The 24,233-nt window shown below is 40.6% G+C and overlaps 1 protein-coding gene across 1 annotated transcript; it reads left to right on the top strand.

Moving 5' to 3' along the window:
• Window positions 1-6,365: 6,365 nt before the first annotated feature.
• On the top strand, window positions 6,366-24,019 carry LOC103724350 (glycerophosphocholine acyltransferase 1). The gene is made up of 8 exons (XM_088710785.2): window positions 6,366-6,652; window positions 6,766-6,897; window positions 7,136-7,193; window positions 7,327-7,427; window positions 18,649-18,744; window positions 18,838-18,931; window positions 21,477-21,714; window positions 23,418-24,019. Exons 1-8 carry the CDS (start codon window positions 6,575-6,577, stop codon window positions 23,797-23,799), a joined length of 1,179 nt encoding a protein of 392 aa, XP_088566911.2. The 5' UTR covers window positions 6,366-6,574; the 3' UTR covers window positions 23,800-24,019.
• Window positions 24,020-24,233: the final 214 nt, after the last annotated feature.

Below are 24,233 nucleotides of genomic sequence, written 5' to 3'. Positions count from 1 at the left end.
GAGTCTGAAAATCTATTGCAGAACAAGGTAATCTATTTATTAAGTAAACTGCTGTATGAAAGGCTTCCACCCAAAATTGCTTGGGGACTCCACTGTGAAAGAGCATGGTCATGCCAAGTTCTCTGATCACTCGGTGTCGTCGTTCAACTGAACCTATTTGTCGTGGAGTATTTGGACAGGAGATTTGATGTATTATCCCTTCCTTTTTGAAATGTGAAGTCAGTGTTGCATTTATAAATTCTCCTCCTCCGTCTGAGTGAAATATTTTTATCTTCTTGTCAAACTGCCTGTAAACATAATGCTCAAAAGCCAAAGTAAGCGGAGGAAAAATCAGATTTGAGACGTAAAGGGATTAACCAACAATACTTAGAATAATCATCAATAATACATGCATAATATCTAAATTTTCCAATTGATAACTCTGGTGCAGGACCCCAGAGATCACAATGAACTTTATCAAACAAATTAGAACTAACAGACTCCGAATGTTTGAAGGGAAATTTGCTTAATTTTTCTAACTGACAACTCTCACGGAGAGTGGTCATTTTATTCAAACCAGTGCTTCTAATTAAACCCTTAGACTTTAGAATACGGACAGCAACAGCTTGTGGATGCCCAAGCCTCTGGTGCCACACCTCCTCTGCTGTCTTTGTGAATCGATTTGAAAAATGAGCTTCATGGGGAGGTGATAACACATACAAATCACCCTTACGATGTCCTATCATCATAATTCGGCCGTCTCTTGTTCCTTAACACAAAAATTTACATTAGAAAATTCACAATTCAATGGAAATTGATCTGTAAGTTGGCTCACCGAAAGTAGATTGCGAGCCAATGAAGGAACCAATAAAATATTTCGCAATGTTAAATTTGTCTTCCCATGTTTAATCCGTGTATCACCAATTGCTTTGATGGATAGAGCATTCCCATTACCAACTAGAACTGAATCATTTCCAAAATAAGAATGTAACTTGAACAGTAGATCTGTTTACCTGTTATGTGATTTGAGGCACCTGTATCAGTTGTCCATTCTGTATCCTGCACTGACGTATCAAGTGTGAGAGTAGCTAAGGCCTGTGGGATTTCTTCAGATTGAACAGATTTTTTCTTATATCGTTCCCAACATATAGTTGCAATATGGCCTTCTTTCTCATAGATCTGACATGTTTGATTTCTATAGCGTTCTCGCTCTGTAGGTGTCATGCGCTGGAGGTGCGTTCCATCTGGGAGGATTGGTCCAGTGGCTCGGTTTCCTCCATCACGAGGTGCTGAAGTATTTGTGTTGGTTGGCTGAAAGCCTGAAACCCACGTCCCTTGGAGGAGAAATCATGTTTGCTATTTTTGGAAGTCCCATGATGCTGATGGTGTTGTCGTTGGCCATAGAAAGCCATTTGTTGTGGTTCCTGCCATAGGATTCTTTGCTCATACCCTTGAAGAAGGGACACAATTCAGAGTAGCCTGGCATCGGCAGTTCGAGCATGGTGGTAACGAAGGTTTCATATCGAGGACCAAGGCTAGTGAGAAGTAAATATACCTTCTTCCTATCATAAACTGGACGGCCAATGGCTGCAAGGCTGTCATACAATTTCTTGAAGGCACGAAGGTGATAGTCAGGGTTGTTGCTGAATCCTTCTTTAGATATGTTACCTGTTGTCTTAAGGTGAATTCCCGTTCTTTGGAATCCTGGGCGTAGGATTCTTGAAGACCGTCCCATACTTGTTTGGCGGTCTGAAGTCCCACAACAAGCCCAAGTGCTTCTTCTGTCAGAGTGCCAATGAGCCACCCTCGAAGTAAGCGAACAGACTTTCTACAGTGAGGATAAGCTGCATTGAACTGGGGCTTATCTGTTGTTGATGTGTTTGGAGTGTACATGGTTGGAGGCACCATGTCTTCTGTGAGATGACCATAGAGATCTTGGCTTTCGGCTAGTGCAATGACCTGCTCACGCCATAAGGGGTTATCTGGTGTGAGTTTAAGGGTGACAAAGTTGCTGACATTAAAAGAGATGGTTGACATGATTGTAGCGGAAGAATGAAACTCTTGATGCTCACAATGGCTCTGGTACCAAACTAAAAAAGGGACTTATATGTTTATGAATTTCTGTACTCAGGAAACGTGAGCACCAGAATGTCTTTTCATGAGTATTTAATGAGTACAAGTTAGTTTATATCTTTACAAGATATAGTTTGTTATTTCATGATCATCAGGTGACCATCTGTTTTTGTAGTTGCAACAACCTTACTCTCTTTTGTATTCAAATGACTCGTAGCCATCTCTTTGCTAGCTAAAACTGTTTCTTCGCTGGCTGGAGTTTCAGCTTTGTTGGAAATGAGATTGCTTTGATTCAAACTCATCACGCGCCTTGCCACTCTTTGGATAGATTGATGTTTATAGTTTGCAAGCCTCTCCTTATCACTCCATGTAGCGTGGCTTGCAAATTAAAGTTGCTGAGTTTGTGATATTGTTTTGCTAATATAGCCCATCGACTTTATCAGAATTTCACTTGCCAGTTTTATACACTGCACATTTAAGCATCCAAATAAGATGTGTGAGAGAGGTAGAGGAAGGAAATTGAAATGAAGAGTTATGATAAATTTTTGTTCATGTTGCTAGTTCTATTTCTCCCCAGAGTGTTATTTATATTTTCTAAATTGTAATCATCCTAATTAAATCTGCACTAGCCCTCAAATTGGTGTACTACTGCAAGTTTTCAAGCATCTACAACCTGATTGCAAAGATTCACTAAACTCATGACGACTTGTTTAATTTGGACCCAAATCTTAGATGTTACCTAATTACTAGTTTTTTTTTTGCATGTTTGATATATAAAATACCATTCAACGATTAAAGATACATATTCAGTGCTTTCTTTGTCTCTATCTCCTTTTCTCTTTGCTAATTGGATCGAATCTCTAATAAAAAATGACTGTCTTTGCAACCTCTCAATTGGAAAACAGTCCTCGTACATATAGAAGAATAATCCAATAGAAAAACTAAATCAGTCATATCTCTTAAGCAGCTTATTTTCAACTAATCTGGATCAGTTCACTGGTCATCTCATATTCTTGCTACTTCTTCTAATGGCGGCGTTTGGTGACCCAAATATGGCTACTTTGGTGATCTTAGATCACTGATGTTCTCATCTCGTGATAATTGGATCCTTGATGGTCCAAAATTATCATATTTGGTATTGGATTTTTTTTTTTTATGGACCACATTTGATATGCCACGTTTCAGTGATTAAATTTTTTTATGTATCCATGATTAATAAATGCTAGTGAAGGGACCTCCATGGCGAATCTTTTGCATCGCGTACATGCACGCGTCGCTGCTACGTTATCTATCCTCGTCTATCCCAAAATGGAACGCTTTTGTTTACTTTTTTTTTTTTTGGTCAAACGCTTTTGTTTACTTTGAAAACCGAGTCTATTCGGTATTGGGATAGCCATAGTTGCCAAATACGCACCATGGGGGCCTTCATTTTCTGAAATGTGGCATTTTTATGTGCGCTGCTACTACACTAATATTTGTGGTTAGGAGAAGGCATGAGGCTCGCGATTAGCTCCCGATATTCCCAGCCATTGTTTTCTGCTCCGAGCATCAAAACTCCGAACGCATTAAACGCATTGAAGCATAGCAAGAGGCACGAGGCTGTGATCAGAGCCGGCTCGAGCCTTAGGCGACTAAGGCGGTCGCCTAAAGCCCCCGGCTCAATGAAGGCCCCGTTTTGCCACCTGCACAGCTATAGCTTTCACATCCGAAAGCTAGGAAGGAGTAGGAGGATGTCTGTCCCACCTGGCAACACCGCTACAGTGGGTTCCCGTCGACGGACAGCGAAACAAGCTACGACTATAGGTAAGTCGATGACTGAGGTGAGCTACAAGCCTCTGACCCCGCTTCTCTTCTCTCCCCCCTCCTCTTCTCTCCCAGTGCATTTTTTGTTTTCTGAACCTTCTGAGGCTTCTTTAGTTCTTCTCAGAATCTCAGTGACTCATCCTCTCCGGCTCTCCCCCTACCCCCAGACTCCAGTTCTTCTCCAGTTTCTAGACGACTTCTTCAGTTCTTGGGCCGCCGTCCGCCCTACTCCGAAGTCCGGAGACCGGAGTTCTCGCTCAGCCACTCAGGTAGTCAAGCACTGCGTGACCCGGGCCCGGGCCCCGGCGAGGCAGGTTAGGGCTTCTTCTTTTTTTCCTTTGTGATTGGCACTGAGAGGGAGAGATATCTTGTTCCTCTGATGGCGATAGGATGGATTGGATGCCCCTCCCTTCTCATCTCCTTCAATCGGACCTACTCTTCTTCCAAGAAACTCCTCTCTCTCTCACACACACACACACGCACACACAAAGTGCGGCCTGCAACTTCAAGGGTCTCTCCCTCATCGTCCTCTTTAGTGTACTTTATTCTGTTTTGTTTCTTGCCGTCGTGGATGGTAACACTGACATAACCTTCTGTTGCTGCATGGCAGGCTTCAAGTGGGTCGAGGAGGAGGAGAAACCTCCAGGAACTCAAAGAGCTCACCAACTCGAAATTTGAGGGGATGAGGCAGAACAAGTTCTGAAGATCTTGTACAAGAACCAAGGAAGTTCATTTTAGAAGATGAAGAACTTTGCCTCTTTTTAATTTTAATAATTCTGTTCTTTCTTTCCTTTTTTGTTAGTTTTCTAAAGCCGTATGTCAATTTTGTTTTGTGAAATTTTAGTAAGAACAGAGCAATTTGTAGGTTGTCTTTTTTTTTCCTCCCCTTCTAAAATCTAAAGTTACCATTTTGTTGGATAAAAAAGAGATTTTGAAGGGTTTGCTTGGCCACCAAGGTGGTAGCCTAGCGGTACTGGACGGAATTTCTATCCTCATGGTTCCAAGTTCGAGTCGCTACGGCGTTGATTAATATATGGCTTCGGCCACTGCTTGGACATGAGGCATAAGAACGCTTCTTGGACCTCTAGTAGCCGGGGTGGTGCCAGGTGTGACGTCCTCACACGTGGGACTCGAGCCAGAGCCTAGAGGGGTAGCTGAGCCAGGCCCACGGATGGGAAGGGTATGAGTAAAACCGGTTGGGGTGCCCAATACACGGCCATTTCTGCCCGCATTGAACATTCTCCTGGCGGGGCAGGGGCCCAGTGGGGGCTGCTACGCGGGGGTGGGCTTGTCCCTTCCTCTCCCTTCCCTTTTTTTTAGCAAAAAAAAAAGGTGGGCTTGTCCCTTCCTCCCCCTTCCCTTTTTTTTAGCAAAAAAAAAAAGGATCCTGGCAGGGCAGGGGCCCAGTGGGGGCTGCTACGTGGGGATGGGCTTATCCCTTCCTCCCCCCTTCCCTCTTTTTTTAGCAAAAAAAAAAAAAGGGTTTGCTTGGCTTTTGGGTCCTAAGAGGACTCACGAGTACCTGTTCCTAGGGTCTTAAGTCTTTTAGAGACGAATACGAGGAAAGACTAAGAAATTTGATTGGAGCTATATGAATCTTTCAATTTAGAGTCAACTTTTCTTCTTGTTTATTCTGGAGCTTGGAGAAGTTAGGGATTTAATGATTCTTTTTTTTTCAAAAATAGGTTTGCTTTTTAAGGAAAAATAGTTTCCTTAGGTATTTTTTTTCAAAAATAGTTTGGAGAAAATATTCATTTCTTCGTGACGGTGAAAAAAAACTGTGTTGGATCGACACATTGCTAGATCCATATTTTCAAAAAAAAAAGGCCTCCTTTAGTGAAATCGCCTTAGGCCTCCAAATGCATTGGGCCGCCCCTGGTTGTGATCAGACCGTCACCAGTGCCAAGCTTATAGCCGCATAGAAGAGCGTCACCTATATAAGGCAGATGGTCTGATTGCGAGCCTCGTGTCCCTTGCTTATGCTTCCATGCGTTCAATAAATTTGGAGTTTCGATGCCGGGAGCACAAAACAATAGGTGGGAATATCGGAAGCTAAACACAACCGCATTCTTTTTGAGGGGGACTCAGTCATAGTAATTGAGTAGATTAAAAGTCAGGGGCACGCTGCTAATGAGATACGGCTGCTCCACGACATCCGTAGTCTTTTGAATGAGCGCGCCTTCTATCAGACTATTCAGGTTTATAAAAAGGCGAACGGTGCTGCGGATTGGGTGGCATTCTATGCGGTTTATTACTTCGAAAATTTTATTTGGAAGAACCATGTATCTGTATCTGTCTCTGTTTCTCTCTCTCTCTCTCTCTTCTATTATTTTTTTTAAAAATTTTATGGGCTGCACCCATATGGTGAGTCTCCCTCATCCAGCGGCGTACAAACCACCACCCCCAGTCATATCAATTCGCTCGCGATATTCCCACCCACGGTTTTCTTGCTCCAGCCGCGCATCAAAAGTCCGAAGGCCTAAAAAAAAATCGGCTTCGTCCAACGGCGTACAAACCATGAGCGATCATATCACTCCTCGTGTCGTCAGAACTGCAGCTGTCGATAAAACAAAACGAAAAAGCGTCGTCTTTCGTTGAGACGTTTCTCGGAAGCGTCTGCTCTTTCCCTTGCCTCCCTTCTCTCTCTAAATCTCTCTCCTCCCAAAGAAGGGGGGGCGAAGGCGAACAACGAAGGGCAAACAAAGGAATCCGTTCTCCAATGTCGGAAGGGGAGGCGGGCCTCGACGACGGCGAGGCCTTTAGAAAGGTCCGTCAAAGGATCGCCGACCAATCTAAGGTACCGAGCTTTAAAATTTTCCCCCGTCTTGCTCTTCTATTCGTTTGAGTTAGCTTGTGAATCTTGTACGGGGTTTCTTGCTTGCGGTTTGATTTCTTGGTTCGATTGGTCAGAGGGTTGTTCAGACGAAGGAGATTTTGTCGAAGCAGGCGGTGCAGACGAAAGAAAAGACCAAAGAAATTCTGTCGAAGCAGGCTGTCAAGATCGCCAAGCAAGCCGAGGAGCATGAACGGATTTTGTTCAAGGTTGGTTTTTCCCCTTTTGTGGATTTTAATCCATCCGATGGGTTTCTTCTCTGGGCTGGGCCTGTTGATGTTGGATACGGTACTGTGGATATTTTAGCGATTGAAAGATAGGTTATCGATTTGGGGATTGGGTTATGGTTTTCTAGTTCTATGTTGTGATATAACCTATTTGGTATGCTAAATCGCTCGGTTGTGCACTGTAAATATGATCTTTTTAAAATTTTCTTGCTGATATCAGGTGACCCATTTGATTGGTGTTCTTGGATTTGGTGCATTTTGCTTCATACTGGGGGCACGTAAGTAATGCTTGATTCCGGGTATTTATTTTGATGAAAGATTTCGTTCCTGTCTAACATGTTATTTTACTTTCTATCTTTCTTCGCTTCTCTTATTTTTTCTTTTTCTTTTTTTTTTAATTTGATTTATCAGGGCCGCAAGATATCCCTTACGTGTATTGCTTGTTCTATGTTACATTTGTTCCTCTTCGGTGGATATATTATCGGTACAAGAAATGGCATTATTACCTTCTGGTGAGCTATGCATGAGAATGATTTTTTTTTTTTTGCTTTCCTTTTTCACATCTTTTATTGATGCTCCTGGGAACAGTCATGTTAGGTTTGTCATTTGTATTATGCTTTTTAATGACTACGATGAATACTGGCTGATGTCGATCACTTCCTATATATGAACTTATGCTCTTTACTTCTTTAACAAGGGACTGCATGATCATTAAAGTAGCAGAAGATTTATCATTATTTTAATTTTTATAAAAAGAAAGAAAGGTGCTTATTTCATGGCTTATGCAACTAACAAGGTGGCAAGGTGCTACCAAAAGTTTTAAGGTGTTGACATTAGACCCGCACTCAGGTTTTGGCAGAAACTTTACTTTTTATTCCTTTTTGTGGGTCTAGAATGTCTGCCTAAGCTTTGCATATTTTCCTCTACTCCTAAACCACAAGAGAAAAGTACACTAAACACAATGTGGAAAGTGAAGAGGCACAAAATTGTTACTTTTAGAAAAATAAGAAAAAGGCAATGCACATGAAAGATGTCACCTTAAACGAGGGTTCAGCAAAATTGTATCTGGACATGTAGGGGTGAGTCTCTTCATTACTGGTGATAGCACATGCACATGAAGAAGATTTTTTATGTTAAGTGATGCAGGACAACTGCAGAAAGGAGAGGAAAGGGGAAGAAGAAGAGGGGGAAGAAGAAGAGGAGGGGAAGAGGAGGGAGAAGAAGAAAACAAGAAGGCTAATTTTCATTCAACATTCATCAAATCCTAAACATGAGGGTGGACCCATATATATAGGGTCACAAAATAATAAATAAGCCCCTGCAAAGCAAACAATTCGAAAAGACCCTAAAATGACAATATGCAAATAAACCCAATCAACATAACATAAACCTAACTAAAATAAATAAATCCAAAATAAAATCAAACTGGCCGAATTGGCTGGACCCTGTGGCGACCGTAGACTCGATGATGGTTGATTTGGCACTGGTGTCTGCACCAACTCTCCCCGAGGGGGAAGAAGTCGACCTCGACGAAAGCGGCTCGGTGAAGCCCCGGTAGAGCTCCAACAAATATGGGTCAATCAACGGTAGCTCCTCGTGCGTGATCCAAGTCGAATTGAACTTCAGTCGTTCGCGCCAACAAACCAAGAAGCGCTGAATGCTCCTAGCGCCGGAAAAAATAGTCTGCTCGTCTAATATGGCATCAATGAGTTCTTTTTGTGCTGATGGGAGAGGCAAAGGAAGTGGAGATGGTATGGAACCAAGAATAGGTGAATCACCGAGCGCAAGAGATGGCTCAGCGAAAGGGTCATCAAGGATGGATGGTGGACCCTTGAAAGCAACCAGATCTTCAATATTAATAGTAGAGCTGATACCAAAATCAGATGGAAGAATAATAACATAGGTAATCGTGCCAATCCAATGCAATACCCGAAAGGGTCCAGCACTACGAGCCTGCGGAAACCACTCAGGCTGAATACGCACCATAACATAATCCCAGATTGGAATATCTTATTCCGCTTATGAAAATCAGCTTGTAGTTTATATTGAGCATTATGCACATGAATGCGCTTACTAATGTCTTGATGCAACTGATGCATGTGATGTGCAAATGCAAGTGCAGACTCTGAAATGTGAATGTGCGGTGACATGGGTAGAAGGTTGACATGCTTTCTAGCTTTATAACCATATACTATCTCAAAGGGACTCCTGCCTATAGACCTGTGGACTGAATTATGAGGATAAACTTTTTGGACAAATAGGGTGGGCATTAAAGATTTGTGGAACACTTCCCGCTTAAATTCAACAGGACGCAGGATGTGAAGACCCCTGTCCTTGGATACTTTGCTTCTCTTGTTCTTGTCAGGTGGCTTATGTGGTAAAGGATTGAGCTTAATTTTCGTGCCCTCGAATACGAAAGAACAAGAATTGGACCGACCAGAAATAGTGACATTAAGGTCGAACAACCACGGTCTCCCCAATACTAGGTGACACATCCATCAGGATCACGTCACACTAGATAGTGTCTTTATAAGAAAAAATTTGAATTAGTACGAGACACCGCTCTTTGATATGGATAGAAGACGTGTCAACCCAAAAGACATTGTAAGGTTGGATCTGAGGGGCTGGAATCAAACCTCAATGGAAAACAACGTTTGAAGATATTGCATTAATACAACTCCCGCTATCAATGATAACCTTACAGTCCTTATCTCCGCACTTTATATAAGTATGGAAGATTGAAGTTCGCCTCCAGTCATCATGTTCTGTAGGTTGGGCGAGAGCACACCTTACTATATTCATAGCGGACTGATCGGATGCAGTCACAACTGGTGGAGGCGTGGTGTAGATACATCCTAAATTATCGGGACGTTCATCTTGGTTATCATCGATGTCTTGGATGTCATCTAACTTTGGCTTATAGATTTGTTCTTCCAATTCGCCAGTATTACCCTCTTGTTCTTGTGCCTCAATGACAAGAGATGTAGTCGCACATTGTGAGGCAACATGTCCACTTAAAACATTAAATTCTCGAACTAGACTTGGGTGCTTCACCAAGAATGCCCTTGCCCTTAGTGTCCCGACTAGGGGTGGGGGTGGCAGAAACTGGTCTAGAAGGCATGGATCCAAGCGAAGGTCAGGATCTGGAAGGGAGAGCACTGGCAAATGGCCCTTGAGGGTCAAAACGACGAGCAAATGTAGACCTGGTTACCTGCTCATAATTCTGGACAAATGTGTAGGCTTGGTCGAGAGTGGATATTTCTCGAAGGATGACTTTCTTCCTAAGCTCATCATTAAGACCTCGTCTAAACCGACTCAGGACCATTCGTTCGTTTTCCTCCACATTACATCGCATTATTAATTCATCAAACTGGGCGATGTAATCTGTAGCAGACCGATTACCTTGTCGCAAATTATTCCATCGGTTGAGGAGGTCATCCTGGTAGCTCAAGGGTAGGTATTTTTCCTTAGGTTTCTCTTTCATCACTACCCAATCAGTTATTGCATATTGATGTCTCCTAGTTAGCAGATGTTCGGTGCTTTGTCAGAAAAGTTTAGCTCGACCGATGAGCCTCATTCTGGCAAACCAAATCTTCTTCTCTTCAGATAAATTGTACCACTCAAAGAAGTGGTTCATTTCATGTAACCAGTCTGAGAAGACTTTCGGGTCAAGACGACCATCAAAAGTGGGGGCTTCAACCCTAATGCCTCTCATTACATCTTCATCAGGGTCACGAGGTTCTTTGGGCTCTACGTTATGTCAGTAACCTCTATCAATATTAGGGAAGGGACCAAGTCCTCTAGAGCGAGGGTAGGCATGATGGTGATCTGGAGCAGACCTATTATCAAAATTGCTCTGCTGAATAGAGCCTTGTTGTTCTAGGATTTGTTCTAGGGTGTCGTCCCCTTCAAGACCCGGTAAATGGAAGGCACTATCTTTCTTGGATTCAATAACCCTCTGAAGTGAAGCCTCAATTGAATTAAGTCGGACATTAACCTGGGTGGACATTGTAGTTAGGTCATGAATTTGGGCATTGTTGGCTTGGACTTGGGCATTGGTGTTTTAGACTTGAGCATTAGTGTTTTGGACTTGAGCATTAGTGTCTTGGATAGCTTTTAATAGAGCTTCTATTTTGAAATCTATGTCTAATTGGGACTCAGAATGAAATGTGACACGACCACTACGTAGATGCATAAAATGAATGAAGATATGTATGATCCTACCAACTATAGAGGTTCCTAAGTAGACCTAATGCATGAGAGTAATTTGAAATTGCAAAGTATATACTCAATATAAACTAAAACTACTCCCTAGCAAATAATTATTTCAAACTGAAAATTAATATGAGACGCAGGCCAACAAGTAGCTGCAGTCAAGTAATACTAAGTTCTCGTGTTTTGCAAGGTGTCACGGAGCCACGTAGGTCTCCCAACGAAGGTTTAGCTCCACAATTAATAATAAAGAGGGCTACTATTAGAGTTTATGTGTGTTTCGTGGGATGTGTGAAGCGTGTGTTTTAGAATTTTTGGGGTAAACCACCAAGCACAAAAAGTAACTATTAAATGCCAAATTTAAATAAGCAAACTAAATTTTCAGGGAAGGACAAACCTGGCCCGGTAGAGGACGACGAACAAAGTGCGGCAAACGGCTCGTCAACGGGCACGAAGCACAGGAGGGGAGGGAGCTGCGTAGGCCTGCTGGGCCGTGGGCTAAAGGGAGAAGGAAGAGGCAGGCTGCAGTGGGCTCTGCAGTGGCGTTGCAAGCCTGTCAGTTTAGGCCCGTGAAGAAGAAGTCAAGGCGGGCTGAAGTGGCATGCGGGCCGTTAGTCTTGGCCCGTGAAACGAAATCGGGGTGGGCAGTGGGCCTGATGGAGGAGTCGGGCCTGTGAGAAAGAAAGAGGGAGGAGAGAAGGGCGCCCGGAGGTGCGGTTTCGGTGTGATCGGAGGAGATGACGGGTTGGGGGGGGGGAGATTTGGGGTAATGGTGCGACGGGCCGGTGCGGAGGGGCGGTGGGCTCGTGGAGGGAGAAGGTGGAGCAGCGAGCTTCGGCGGCGTGGAACGGCTGAGCTTTGCGGTGGAAAAAAACTCGGACCGGCGGTTGCGAGGGCGGCAAGACGAAGGCGGCGTTGCGGTGGAGCGGCGACGGCGGTCGCGGCAAGGTTAGGCGGCACTGCGGACGGCCGCTGTGAAAAAAAGTGAGCAACGGAAGGGAAGGAGGATGGTGGAGCTTGGCGGCAAGGCGGGCGGACGAAGGCGGTGGCGAGGGTGCTCACAGTGAGGAAGATGAACATGTACCTTTTTTTGTCTTTTTTTTTCTTTTTTCTTTTTTCTTTTCTTTTTTTTGCCTTTTTTGGCACGCACGTGTGGTCACGTGCGCGCTTGCGCGTGTGACTCACGTGCGAGTGAGCACGCGCAGTTCACGTGCGGCTCCTCTCTTTTTTTTTTCGTGGAGCGGAGCGGGTTACCGGGTTTTGGATCTTACCCATTAATGCAGTCCGTCTTCAATCTCCGACGGGTTCGTTGGGATGCGCCGTATTTCGCGGCTTCGGCTGCGGGGAAGGGGGCGGCGGACTCGGGTGGGGAACGACGCTCCAGGGTGGAGGGAGGCAGTCACGGCTGCGGGTCTGTAACCTGCGGCGGTGGATGGAGGCCTGTCAGACACGGGGACTCAGGACGGTGGCTTCCGTGGAGATGCGACGGTCTGCGGTGGCGAACTGGCGGTGCTGCGAGGTGGGGGAGGCAGCGGCGACGACTGATGGCGGCGGTAGGCTCAGGTGCGACGACGGGCGGGGAGGGTCCGGCACAGGGGTTGTTCCCCTTTTGTTCTTTTGTGTGGGAGCAGAGAAAGAAGAAAGGGGCAACAGAAGGGTGTTTTTCTTTTTCTTTTTTTCTTTTTTTTTAATTTTTGTACTACTTTCCCTTGATGCTTCTTGATCCCTTGGACGGCTACGAGATGGATTTCTGGAAGAAGGAACTCACGGCCAGCATGTCACAGGGGAGAGAGAGGTTTCTTTCCCAGGAAGAGAGTTGTTCTATTCAAGGCTGGGCTTTGACAATAGAGGCAAAGTCGAACCTGGCTCTGATACCAAAGTTGATACAGGACAACTGCAGAAAGGAGAGGAAAGGGGGAAGAAGAGGAGGAGAAGAGGAGGGGGAAGAAGAGGACAAGAAGGCTAATTTTCATTCAACATTCATCAAACCCTAAACATGAGGGTGGACCCATATATATAGAATCACAAAATAATAAATAGGCCTCTGCAAAGAAAACAATCCGAAAAGACCCTAAAATGACAATATGCAAATAAACCCAATCAACATAATATAAATCCAACTAAAATAAATAAATCCAAAATAAAATCAAACTGGCCGCACTGGCTGGACCCTGTGGCGACCGTAGACTCGATGATGGCTGATCTGGCACTGGTGTCCGCACCATTAAGCAGCATACAAACATACTTAACCTAGACCAACATGCTGCCAGAGCTTTGTTACATATTTCGACTTTCATTTTGCTTCTCATATACTTTATTCTGCTTGTAGGGTTTCATTGCTTAAGGTGTTTCCAATATGCAGATTTTTAATATTTTTCACAGGTGTCATAGTCAACCAGCTTATATGCAGATTCTATACTTTCATAGGCTTTAGTAGTCAGCAAGCTTTGGTGTATGGTGTGTCAAACAACCATAGATTTAGAGATTAGGAAGCAAGTGTCTAATCTTATGGTTTTCCATATAAAATTTGAATTGATGCTGAATCCTAATCAAATTAGGTTTTTCAGTACATTAGTTCCGTGAGCCATAAATTATCTATGTGATTCTTTTAGTGTATCACTAATACTTTAGATATATCCAATGTTGATAAATATTGTTGTTTCTCCGTTGATAGGTTCTTTGAATTTTTTCTCTTCCCCTCAAAAAGACAAAAAAAAGAAGATAGATTCCATGGATTTTTTTTTCTCCTACCTTTCTATTTTGCATGTGTATATGTGCTTGAAGTGAGTTTTGCGACATGTTTTTCTTTAAAGTCTCACTTCAAATCTTAACATCATTAATTTTCCTTCTCAAGAATCAGTAAGTCAATTTTTCCTATCATCCCTACTCAACCTCACCCCTATAAAACCATACTTTGATTAATTGTCAGCAACCTGACGTGATGTGATATACAATTCTAAATGTAAAACCCTACATTCCATATTATATCTTTTTCCTAAACAATACCTGGTCTTACAGAATCCCATAAATATCCCATCATAGTGTACATCAGCTTGTCGGTTCCTGTGCTGAGTATAGTCGAACATGCATTTAATTTTAGAACCATTGGTTGTAGGAGTGAAAGTGGATTGGATAATATCTATTTGGATCTGTTTCATATTTGAATCTATCCAGATATGGATAGAAATTTGAGCATTCGACTAATATTTGTATCCGTATCCATATCCGTCAAATAAAAATGGATATAGATAGGCAATTATCCGATCTGTATCTGAATATTCGATTTTATTTATAATCCTATTTAATTTTATATAGCATTCATGAACTTTTAAGAAAAATAAATGATCATATTGACATGCTATTAACTTGATTTATCATCCACTTAGTAATATCTTTGATTCTGTGGTCATCAAGTTTAATTATCTGATTTATATTCGTATTTATATCCATATTTTTTATGTCCGATCTGTATCCGTATCCGTTAAAAACAAATATAAATATGAATTTTTGCATCTGACTAACATCCGTATCCGTATCTATATTTGTCATACAAAACAAATATGGATATGGATATATTAGTATCCGTTCCGTATCTAATCCGATTTCAGCTCTAATCGGTTGTGCAAAATTGGTAATGTGGTACAACGGGCTTATTTCTTATCCCTCCACTGCTTAATTATTAAATATGGTATATTAATTTTTGAATTGGATTCTTAAGTATTTTTAATGAGGTCCTAATGTTTTTAGCAAGCCATGGACAATTCTTTGGTGCGCAGTATCGTTTGCTTCTTACTCGAGTTCACTTCTTCATATGTCTGGAGTGAACTCCTAAATGAATTCCCGATTTTAGAGTTGTCAAAATTCAAGAGTGAACCCAGCAATTAGTCACCTTAAGTGCTAGAGCAAATATTTGAAAGTTCAGAGGGGTTAAGCCATGAATCAATCTGATCATTTAGAGTAAATGCATTTACATACATACAAATGTATATGTTTTAAAGTAGCAGCAAAAATGTTTGCATATTGATTTATTGTTTAAAGTTATTACTGCATCCATTAAGAATCTAAGATTTATGGATGATATCTAGAATTATAGTAAAATGTTTGAGGGAAGCACAAAAGGTAAGGGCAAACAAGACGAGGCAGTCAGGATCCTATTTTGGGTAGTTTGCCCGTTATTCTGTTTACTCAAACAAACAGCCACCTTTTTAATGGGTACAACACTTTTGCTGAGAGCATAATAGAAATTTCAGAAAATCTGACCATAACATTTTTGCTGCCGTAACTTTTTACTCCACTTAACCCTTTAATGCAGGTTAAATGGTTATATTTTGTCCACCAAAATGGAGTAAGTTTGTGTACCAAGAAAAAAATGGAGTAAGTTTAACCATTTAGGCTGTGTTTGGTTACAGGCTAAAGGAAGAAATGGAACAAAGGCCCCTTTTGCTCCACTTATTTCACTTCAACCTGCTAAAAATGCTAGAAAACTAGCCTATTTATTCAAAGAGTAAGATGGGTAAAGATAAGTTGCGCTTCTTTTCACTTATCTTGGAATAAACTATTATTTCTTATGCTGCATTTGGTTGCAGGATAACTAACCGAGGGATAGTTAATCTTAATTCTTGGAATCCCACCCTTATCCATTTATTCCTGGGTCAGTGATATTCTTGGCTTAGTTGAAATTTGAGGGTTAGTGGGATTAAGTTATTGTAAAATTGTGAAGAAAGAGAGTACAGAGAGCTCTATGCATTTAAGCACCTTTTTGGGCCCTGTTTGGATGTTGGTTATTTGTTGGTTAAGAGATGGTTAGTCATTTAACCGACCAAGCACCCAAAACCATGGTACGCCATACCACTCGGTTTGGGGCGGTACGAGGCATACTGTACTACTTCGCACGGTATGCTAAAAAATTTTTGCATCATACCATACTGACACTGTACTAGTGTGACACCGGTACAGAGTTCGGCAGCAAAACGGCAAATCCTGCCCCAAACCGTGCCTACATGGTGGAGTAAATTATTGTGAAGAGGATTGGGAGTAAGTTAACCCATTTACTCCAAGTTAATTTATTCTGCAACCAAACACTGCTTTAAGTGCCAAGACAAATTTTGAAGTTTTAAAGGGGGTGGGCCATGAATCAATCCCATCTTTCATGATATATGCATTTACATAAAAAAAACCCATCTCAGTGCATGAGGCTTTTGCCACTGCAGAGTTTGGAGAGGTCAGATGTAAGCAGTTTGCTCTCATATGTAAAGAGGCTATTTTCATGTTTTAAACCCACGATATCCAGGTCACAATGGAAGAACCTTAGTGTCGACCAAATTTACATACACACACACATATATATATAAAATGTGTAACAAACATGTTTATGATTATCTAACAGATATAGTAGCAGTTCTTAGTATTAGAATCTATGGTTAATATTGAATTATATGATGACATGTATGAGAAACTCATGACAGGTTCAGATGTAAATTTGCTGGGACAATCGGGCTTTGATTTGGCCTGCACTAAAGTTGGCCTTAAGCAGTTAAGCCTATACTTTTTTTACTCACATCAATATTAAACAGATACTTATTTTTAAGTGCCCATTGCATTTTTTTAATTGAAATAGTGTTACTTGATCTAGTGAGATTTAATGTAAATTTTGAACGGGAAATATGAATTATTTGAAGAACAGGGGACTGATATTCAGTTGAGTCAAACCAAAGAATATTAAATGCATTTGATGTGGAATGTTGAATGGAAGTGATGTTCTAGTCTAACGTTATGGTCGATAGAGAAATGAAGTGCAAGTTCTTCACCATTTATCTCTGCATATGAAAGTCAGGAAAGTCAAAGCACAACTATCATATGAATGAAGAGATAAATGATGAACTTTCGATGAAAGCTATGACATGCCTTTAAAATGTTGTGATTTGCATTTATTTGTGAGGTATAAGGGAAATTCCACATGAAGGATTTATGAAAGAGTTGTAAAAAATTGCAATAAGTGAGAGCCATTACCTTGTTAGAATGAATGCTGAACAGGGATAATGCAAGCCAGTGCTAAAAAGAACAGGATTTCAGCATTACTGCTTGTTGTTACTGGATATTAAAGGATATTATTATATCATTATATTCAGGACTAATGAGCATGAGTCAAAGCTGTCATGGTTTTTTTAATATGAAACTAGAATAGAAAGGGCTCTGAGTCAGCCATGAAGATCTAGGAACTTTGGGCTATGCTAGCATCAAATTAGAATTTTAAGCTTATGCTTTGTCTCCAGGTGGCCCAGCCGGTCATAACCTGGCTGCCCCATCACAGCAAGATGCTTATGGAGGTTACTAGGCAACCTTGCTGTTCTCTTGTACTATCAATCTGCATAAAAGCCATTACCCTATGTAATCTTCTACACAAGATTGAGAGAACTTTAATATATGGAGTGTGTAACATCTATAGATATGGCATTTTAAGTATAAACTTGTGCACCATGTACTTGGCTTCTTTAGGCTTACTATGGTTGTTTGTTGTGATATCTAAGGCACCTGGCAGTTGGGGGGCTGATGGTTTGATATTCTATGCCAGATAAGAATTTGATTGATTTTTTATATTGAATCAAAGGCCAGTGAAATGAGTTGTCCCAATTATATGGATGGGTGGAGATATTATATGTGCTTACTATAGAACAATAAGGGCATTGTTTTTTTCCTTTATCAAAGATACAATAGAAACATGACCTCAGCTCAGAATTAGTCATTAGCATGAAAAATTTCATCAATGCTTAGTTGCTTCTTGAGCAACTTAGGCACTTAAAACTTGACAGATACCTAATGTTCAGAGCATGACCAAATCTTAGCTTTAAAAAAAAAACCTTAGCATAGAGCCTCTTCTCTTACATCTTGCAACAAGGGCGCTTATTATATTTCTTCACAGCTTGGATAAAAAAGTTAGGAGTTAGAGGTGCTAGTGTCTTCCATACATGTATATTCACAGCACTCAAGTTTTAGATTGACACTGAACTAATAAATTGTGCTTTGGATGCCACGTCGCTGTTTTCTTGACACACCTTAGCCAGATGATCTTGCTTTAAGAAGCTATGTTAGATATCAAACTGTATTTTCACTTTCTCAATATGGTTTTGTGGATGCCACATCCCTCAGGCATTCTTTCCACAGTTTGGGGTTGGCTTCATGAATCCTTATTCCCCAATCATTCCCATAATCCTGTTAAAGGAGAGAAGTTACTGTAACTCCAGATGAGAGAAAACCAGGTCATGCGATTTTCAGCTCAATTTTTTTTCCTAAAATACATATTGTATCATAGCTTATAATTATTATATGGAAAGCATGGCATGATTTTTCCTGGGTCTTACACCACTGAATTTGCTAGTATTTGGGTATCAAAGTGTCCTGGCTCTATATAATTATTATATCATATTATTTGTAACTTCAAGACAACCTCAATCTCTGCTTTCATATGGTGGAATGTGGTGTTTTTTTTTAATGCAACCACCTCGTTGCCCATGGATTTTACAGGATTTCTGCTACTATGCCAATACAATCTTCATTATCATGCTCCTCTTCTTTCCGAAAAATGAGAAGCTTTTCATGGTTTGCTTTTCTTTTGCTGAAGTAAGAACCTTTCTCTCCTTCTTGTCCTCTTTTTCTTCCCCAAGCTATTGTTCATTTTCAAAGCTATTTATTTTGATGACAAAATTGCTCCAGGGGCCATTGGCTTGGGCGCTGATCGTATGGCGTTGCAGCTTGGTTTTCAGTTCCCTCGACAAAATTGTTAGTGTGCTAATACATCTCTTACCTGGTAAGCTGTCTACTTGATGAGGTAGATTGTGTAACCTTATGTTTCTGAAAAATAACTCTATGCTATACCTGTGCATTCTCACAGATCCTTTGGACCTTTTCCCATATTTTTGGTTAATGAAGATACTGACAATCAATAAAATGCTTAAGCTTATATCATAGGTTATGCAGTAATCACTTATGCGGAAATATCTTTTTTCAGCTGTTTCTTGATTAAGCTATAAAAGTTATAGAACATGTTATTGAAATTTGTGTAACTTTTTTTGGATTTCAGTAGAATCTGCAACACATATGCTATTTCCTTTCAGATTGATTCGAGCATTGGAATGCTTTGTATTTAATTTTGAAGATGTCTCATACTATATGGGGAAAAAATATTTTATGCAAGTATCTGCAGCGTAAGAATATCAAGTATTGCTAACTGGGTGCAGCTTATTTTATTAGATCTTCTTATTTTATTTCTTAGATAATTATTAGTTGTAACTGTATTATGGTAAAGGTTGTAAGCATGTGGAACTCAGTATTCTTGCATAATGTCCATGTTCTCCTTTATTTTTATATCCAAATTTATAATTTTCTGTGTTCCCTAACCTGAGGCAAACTTTGTGAAAAATGAAAACAACTGATAATAATGTTATCAATAATTTTTTATTATTGACGGAGTATATTTTTTGAATGTTTGACTTATCTTATTTTCTGTAGATTGATCAATGTAATAGATAATTAATGTCTAGTGTGTGTAATGATTTGGTAAAATGTTCCTCTAAATAGATTCCCGCCCAACCCCCATGCACACACGCACATAAAAAGCAAAAAATAAAAAAATAAAAACATCCTAGATTTGGTAGTTAAATCTTAGAGGGTTAGATGACATAAGCTGGAGATGAACTAGTAGAGGTTTGGTGAATCTTGAATCTCTGCCATATTTCAGTGTGGGTACATGCCACAAGTTTTCGGGAGACGTTAACTTAGAGACGGTTGGTGCTGGAGTGCCAGCTTTCAAATGATGGTAAGCGGTACAGGAAATATTCTATGATGATGATGATGATAGTAGGTGGTACAGGAAATATTTTATGATGATGATGTTGTAATCATATATCTGCAGCACTGAGGGATTGAATATTGGAGAATACAGTAAAACAATTGCATAAGTTAAATTGATTTGTAGTCTGGTGAAAATTTTGAAATTAGCATAAGATGAAAGGGATATTTCTAAAAGTTGTAGAAAGGACGTCATCATGGATTCATGATCTTGAAGATGATGATGATATAATAATAATATATCAGCAGCAGTGAGGGATTGAAATTTGGAGAAGTGCAGCAAATGATTGCATAAGTTAAGTCCATTTGTAGTTTTAGTGAAAATTTTGAAGTTATCACAAGATGAAGGGGATATGTCTAAAAGTTGGAGAAAGGAGCGCTGAGGACATTGAGTTAACAAGGATCTCCACTCACTACCTTCATTGGCAAAAGATTGTTTGAAGAATGCATAGAATGTTGCGAGAAATCCAAAAATAAATGTTTAGTTCTCTAGCTTATGCTTAAAATTAAGATTATCTTTGCAAGGCAGCATTGGACCAAGTGATACAATGGAGGTCCCATGACTCTACTTTCGACTATCAGACCTTCAAGGTCATGAAGTTGAAAATCATGGTTGCGCTCAATAAAGCCAATTTTAATATTGGTTTGCAATTTTAGCATGACAGTTTTACTTCAGAATTTTTTCCCAATATGGAAGCTTGTACTTAATGGATTGATGGAAACCATGAATCAAGGAACTGGTTGTGAACAATTTAATTATTGAAATATCTAGCACTTACATTGGTCTTCACAAGTCCCTGAATTTCCAACCTCTTGCTGTGCTTTGAGCTAGAGCATATGGACTTGTGTGGGGAGATGTTTTGACTTTCATTCATCTTCCTTGATTTTTCGCCTATAGTTTCTCTTTCACTGTTTTCTTTATGTTAACTGCATAGAGCAAGTGCTCAACCTCCTCCTCTATTGTCATTTCCTTCTTTGTTTAAGCTCATCATTATTGATACCCTTCATTTGTAGAAAAATCAACAAGCGTTAATTCATAATGTTTTACACCCTTATCCAATGCTAATCCATTTTTTTGTAGCACAATTTTGTTCATGTGGAGAAAGCACCTAGTCATGAATTTCAAACTCTTCCCCATTAATGATTTTTCTAACTCTATTTGTGCTGATCTTGTCACCATCTCCCTCCCCCCTTCCCTTCCAATTATCGAACAATATCAAAAAATAAATCATATGTTGTAGTTTTTTAACTAATAGATATGACTGTTCTTTCCTTGTTTAGCTTAATTTTTGCCGCTCTTCCTTTTGTCCATCAATGCTTATCATTCCCTTTCACTTTTTACAGTTAACTAGTATACTTTGTTGATAAAGATGATCAAAATGATTTGCATAACTACAGTAATGGGTACTTAACCTGAAATATTCCTTAAATAGTTTAGTTTATAAATATATTTCCTCACTAAAGATATTCATTTTTAACTTACAGATATATATGATCTATTTCAGGGATAGTCTTCTTCACTATTCGGTGGTGGAATCCAGAAACTTTTGCTGCTATGCACCCAGAGGGGAGAGCGGCAAGAGTCTCCTGGCCCTATGTGGAGGATAAGTCGTACCTATGGATGTGGTTATTTTTTGTTCCTTTAGTTGCATACACACTGTGGCAGCTTCTCTATTTCCTCATTGTGAATGTCCTACGTCGCCAGAGACTTCTGCAGGATCCTGAAGTAATGACTTCTTACAGGTTAGTCATTGCCACATCAAGACACCTTTTTTTCTGACATGTGACATATAATTATTTTCAGCTAATGTTTGTGATATTGTAAATATAATTTATTGACTGATGCTAACATTTACACTTGTCAAATGAGTTGTGCGCCAACCTTTGGGGTCTGAAAAATTACTTAAAAGATATCAACTGAATTAACTTATGAAAATATATCAAGATCTTAGAAATTATGATAGACTTAAGCTGAATGATTTGTTTGTAAATGAGAACTGATAGAAGGTAACTTGTATTGCTCAATGGATATTGAAATGCTGAATAGTAGAGACTTAAAAGCAACACACCTTTACTTTTGCCTGAATCGGCAAGCCTTTTCCCATATCCTGGGGTGAGAAGAATGGTTCAGGGGATGACCCAGAAGAATTTTAGTACATTCTTCAATTAGTTCAGTTCCTGATGTAAAATTTCTCTGTATCAGTTATTTGCTATCCGAGGTTTTTTGTAGACAAGGTTGTATTATTGCTGGTTATCAAGTATAGATACAAGCGTACCTGTCCATGGACAAAAGAATCCCAAGGTCCATGGGCACATCAATGATCCAGTACTGGCTTTCATTCATATGAAGTTATTAAGAACATGAGACGCCAACCAGTTTGCTGGCTGGTTGGCTCCACGACACACATGCATGGTGTCACGCTAGCAGTTTCGCATTGCTGGGCACAACGAACAACAGTGAGAGAGTCATATGAAGGTCACATGCAGCACCTTCATCGCTGTTTGGAGCCCTTCCCAGGCTGCCCGGAGCTCGGTGAGCGGCATTGTGGTGTAAGGATTCAGAGAAGTCATTGCATGTAGGAGAACTCGATAGTCTTACACAACAAATGCCGGCAGTAGACTCATGATGATGAGCAGAAGCATCAGAGTTGACTTCAACAAAGCCGGGGGGTGTTTGGTGTTTTTTTTTTGGGGGGGGAGGGGGGGGGGGGGAGAAAACGGGTCGGATAAAATCCAACTGCATCTGTTTTCAAATCCGAATATGATCGACTTCCGTTGGTGAGAATGGCAAAGGTTGGATTCATAACTCACCCCTGAATCCACCAAAGCTACTGGTCCGAGAAACCTTTATTGCCTTGGTATAAGCTTCAAGGATTCCTAATAAAGGTGATCATAAGCTTGCTCCATGTCGGGCTTGATTGCCATGAAACCTTGCCGCGCTGTCGCCTTACCGATGGTAATGCCTACTGGGCAGCCACGGTTGGAGAGACTCCCCCGAAAAAGTGGGGTTTGAGGTGGCTGATGTATTTTTAGATACATTAGCAAGATGTGCAATTGTTGACCATTTGTTTTGACTAATCGATGCATCCAATTACGGTAATCTCTAGATGCTTTGCAAAGTTAAGTAGTTCATGTACAAGTTATTTATTTGGAAGCATCCAGCTATCTTTATGTCTGATGAGATGTCAAGCTCTTTTTTCTTTCTCAGGTGGTTTGTCTTCATTAGGATCATTGGCAACACCCTAAGGATACATTAAAGGCATCATTTTGAGTATTTTATGCTTTTCTTGCTGTGGTTTTGTTGATATTGCTCATACAAAAGGCAGCCGATGGATTTAGTCGTGACACTGTTTCTATGCACAAAATAGAGCTTGATACACTTAAAAATTCTTTAAAAAGTATTTCTAGACGCAATAATTTAATTCATCCCCTTGTGTGTATTCCAGGGAACTCTCAAAGAAGGCACAGAAGGCCAACAACATCTGGTGGCGGTTAAGTGGCTTGCTCGGCGATCAGAACCGCCCCACCATGTATATCTTGTTCCAAGGAATCTTCACCGTTGCAACCATGGCTCTCACGGTCCCCATCTTTCTTTCCTACGAGATGCATGTGATTTTTCAAGTCCTCAAAGTCTCTGCAACCACATGGAACGGTGGGAGCTTTCTTCTGGAAGTCATGCCAAGGCAGGTGGTCCTGAAGGAGAAGAAGAAACTGGAGATGAAGCCCATCCTGGAGCAGCCTCAACAGCCCGCGGTAGATCTCTCAAGCACCAACCAGTACACATCTGACACACCCGACGAGCAAAATAATTCACAAGACATAAGATAGTTCTGCCTTGCCTGCTGAGTTAGCACTGTCGAAGCAGCAATCGGTCCATTTAATTTCCTTCCTTTTAGCAAATTGTAGTCTATGGGTGGTGGTTGGTTTGTTGGTAAACAGTTCTTTCAGAGCTCTTTCTTGTACGTTTGCCTTGAAATCATTGTGTGGTTTTTCACATTGTGTAAAGAACCTTTACAGCAGATGCAGATTGATTATGTTGCTTGTTAAATTATTTCTACAGTAGGAGAGTTCATTTATGTCTATTTCGTATCCTGCGGACTGATGCATCAAAAAAAATACTCAACACCTTGCACCACTGGTCTCCCCCGCCACTCTATCTCTCTCTCTCTCTCTCTCTCTCTCTCTCTCTATATATATATATATATAGATTACAGCTTGAGATTCTATTTTATATATTAATATATATTATATTTTATTGTATT

This window comes from Phoenix dactylifera, chromosome 1 (assembly GCF_051530095.1).
Source record: "Phoenix dactylifera cultivar Ajwa chromosome 1, Ajwa_hap1_PhDact_Kaust_v1.1, whole genome shotgun sequence".
In the NCBI taxonomy this organism is placed as follows: Eukaryota; Viridiplantae; Streptophyta; class Magnoliopsida; order Arecales; family Arecaceae; genus Phoenix; species Phoenix dactylifera.
The sequence above is the reverse complement of the archived record's forward strand: the minus strand, read 5'-3'. Positions and strand labels throughout refer to the sequence as shown.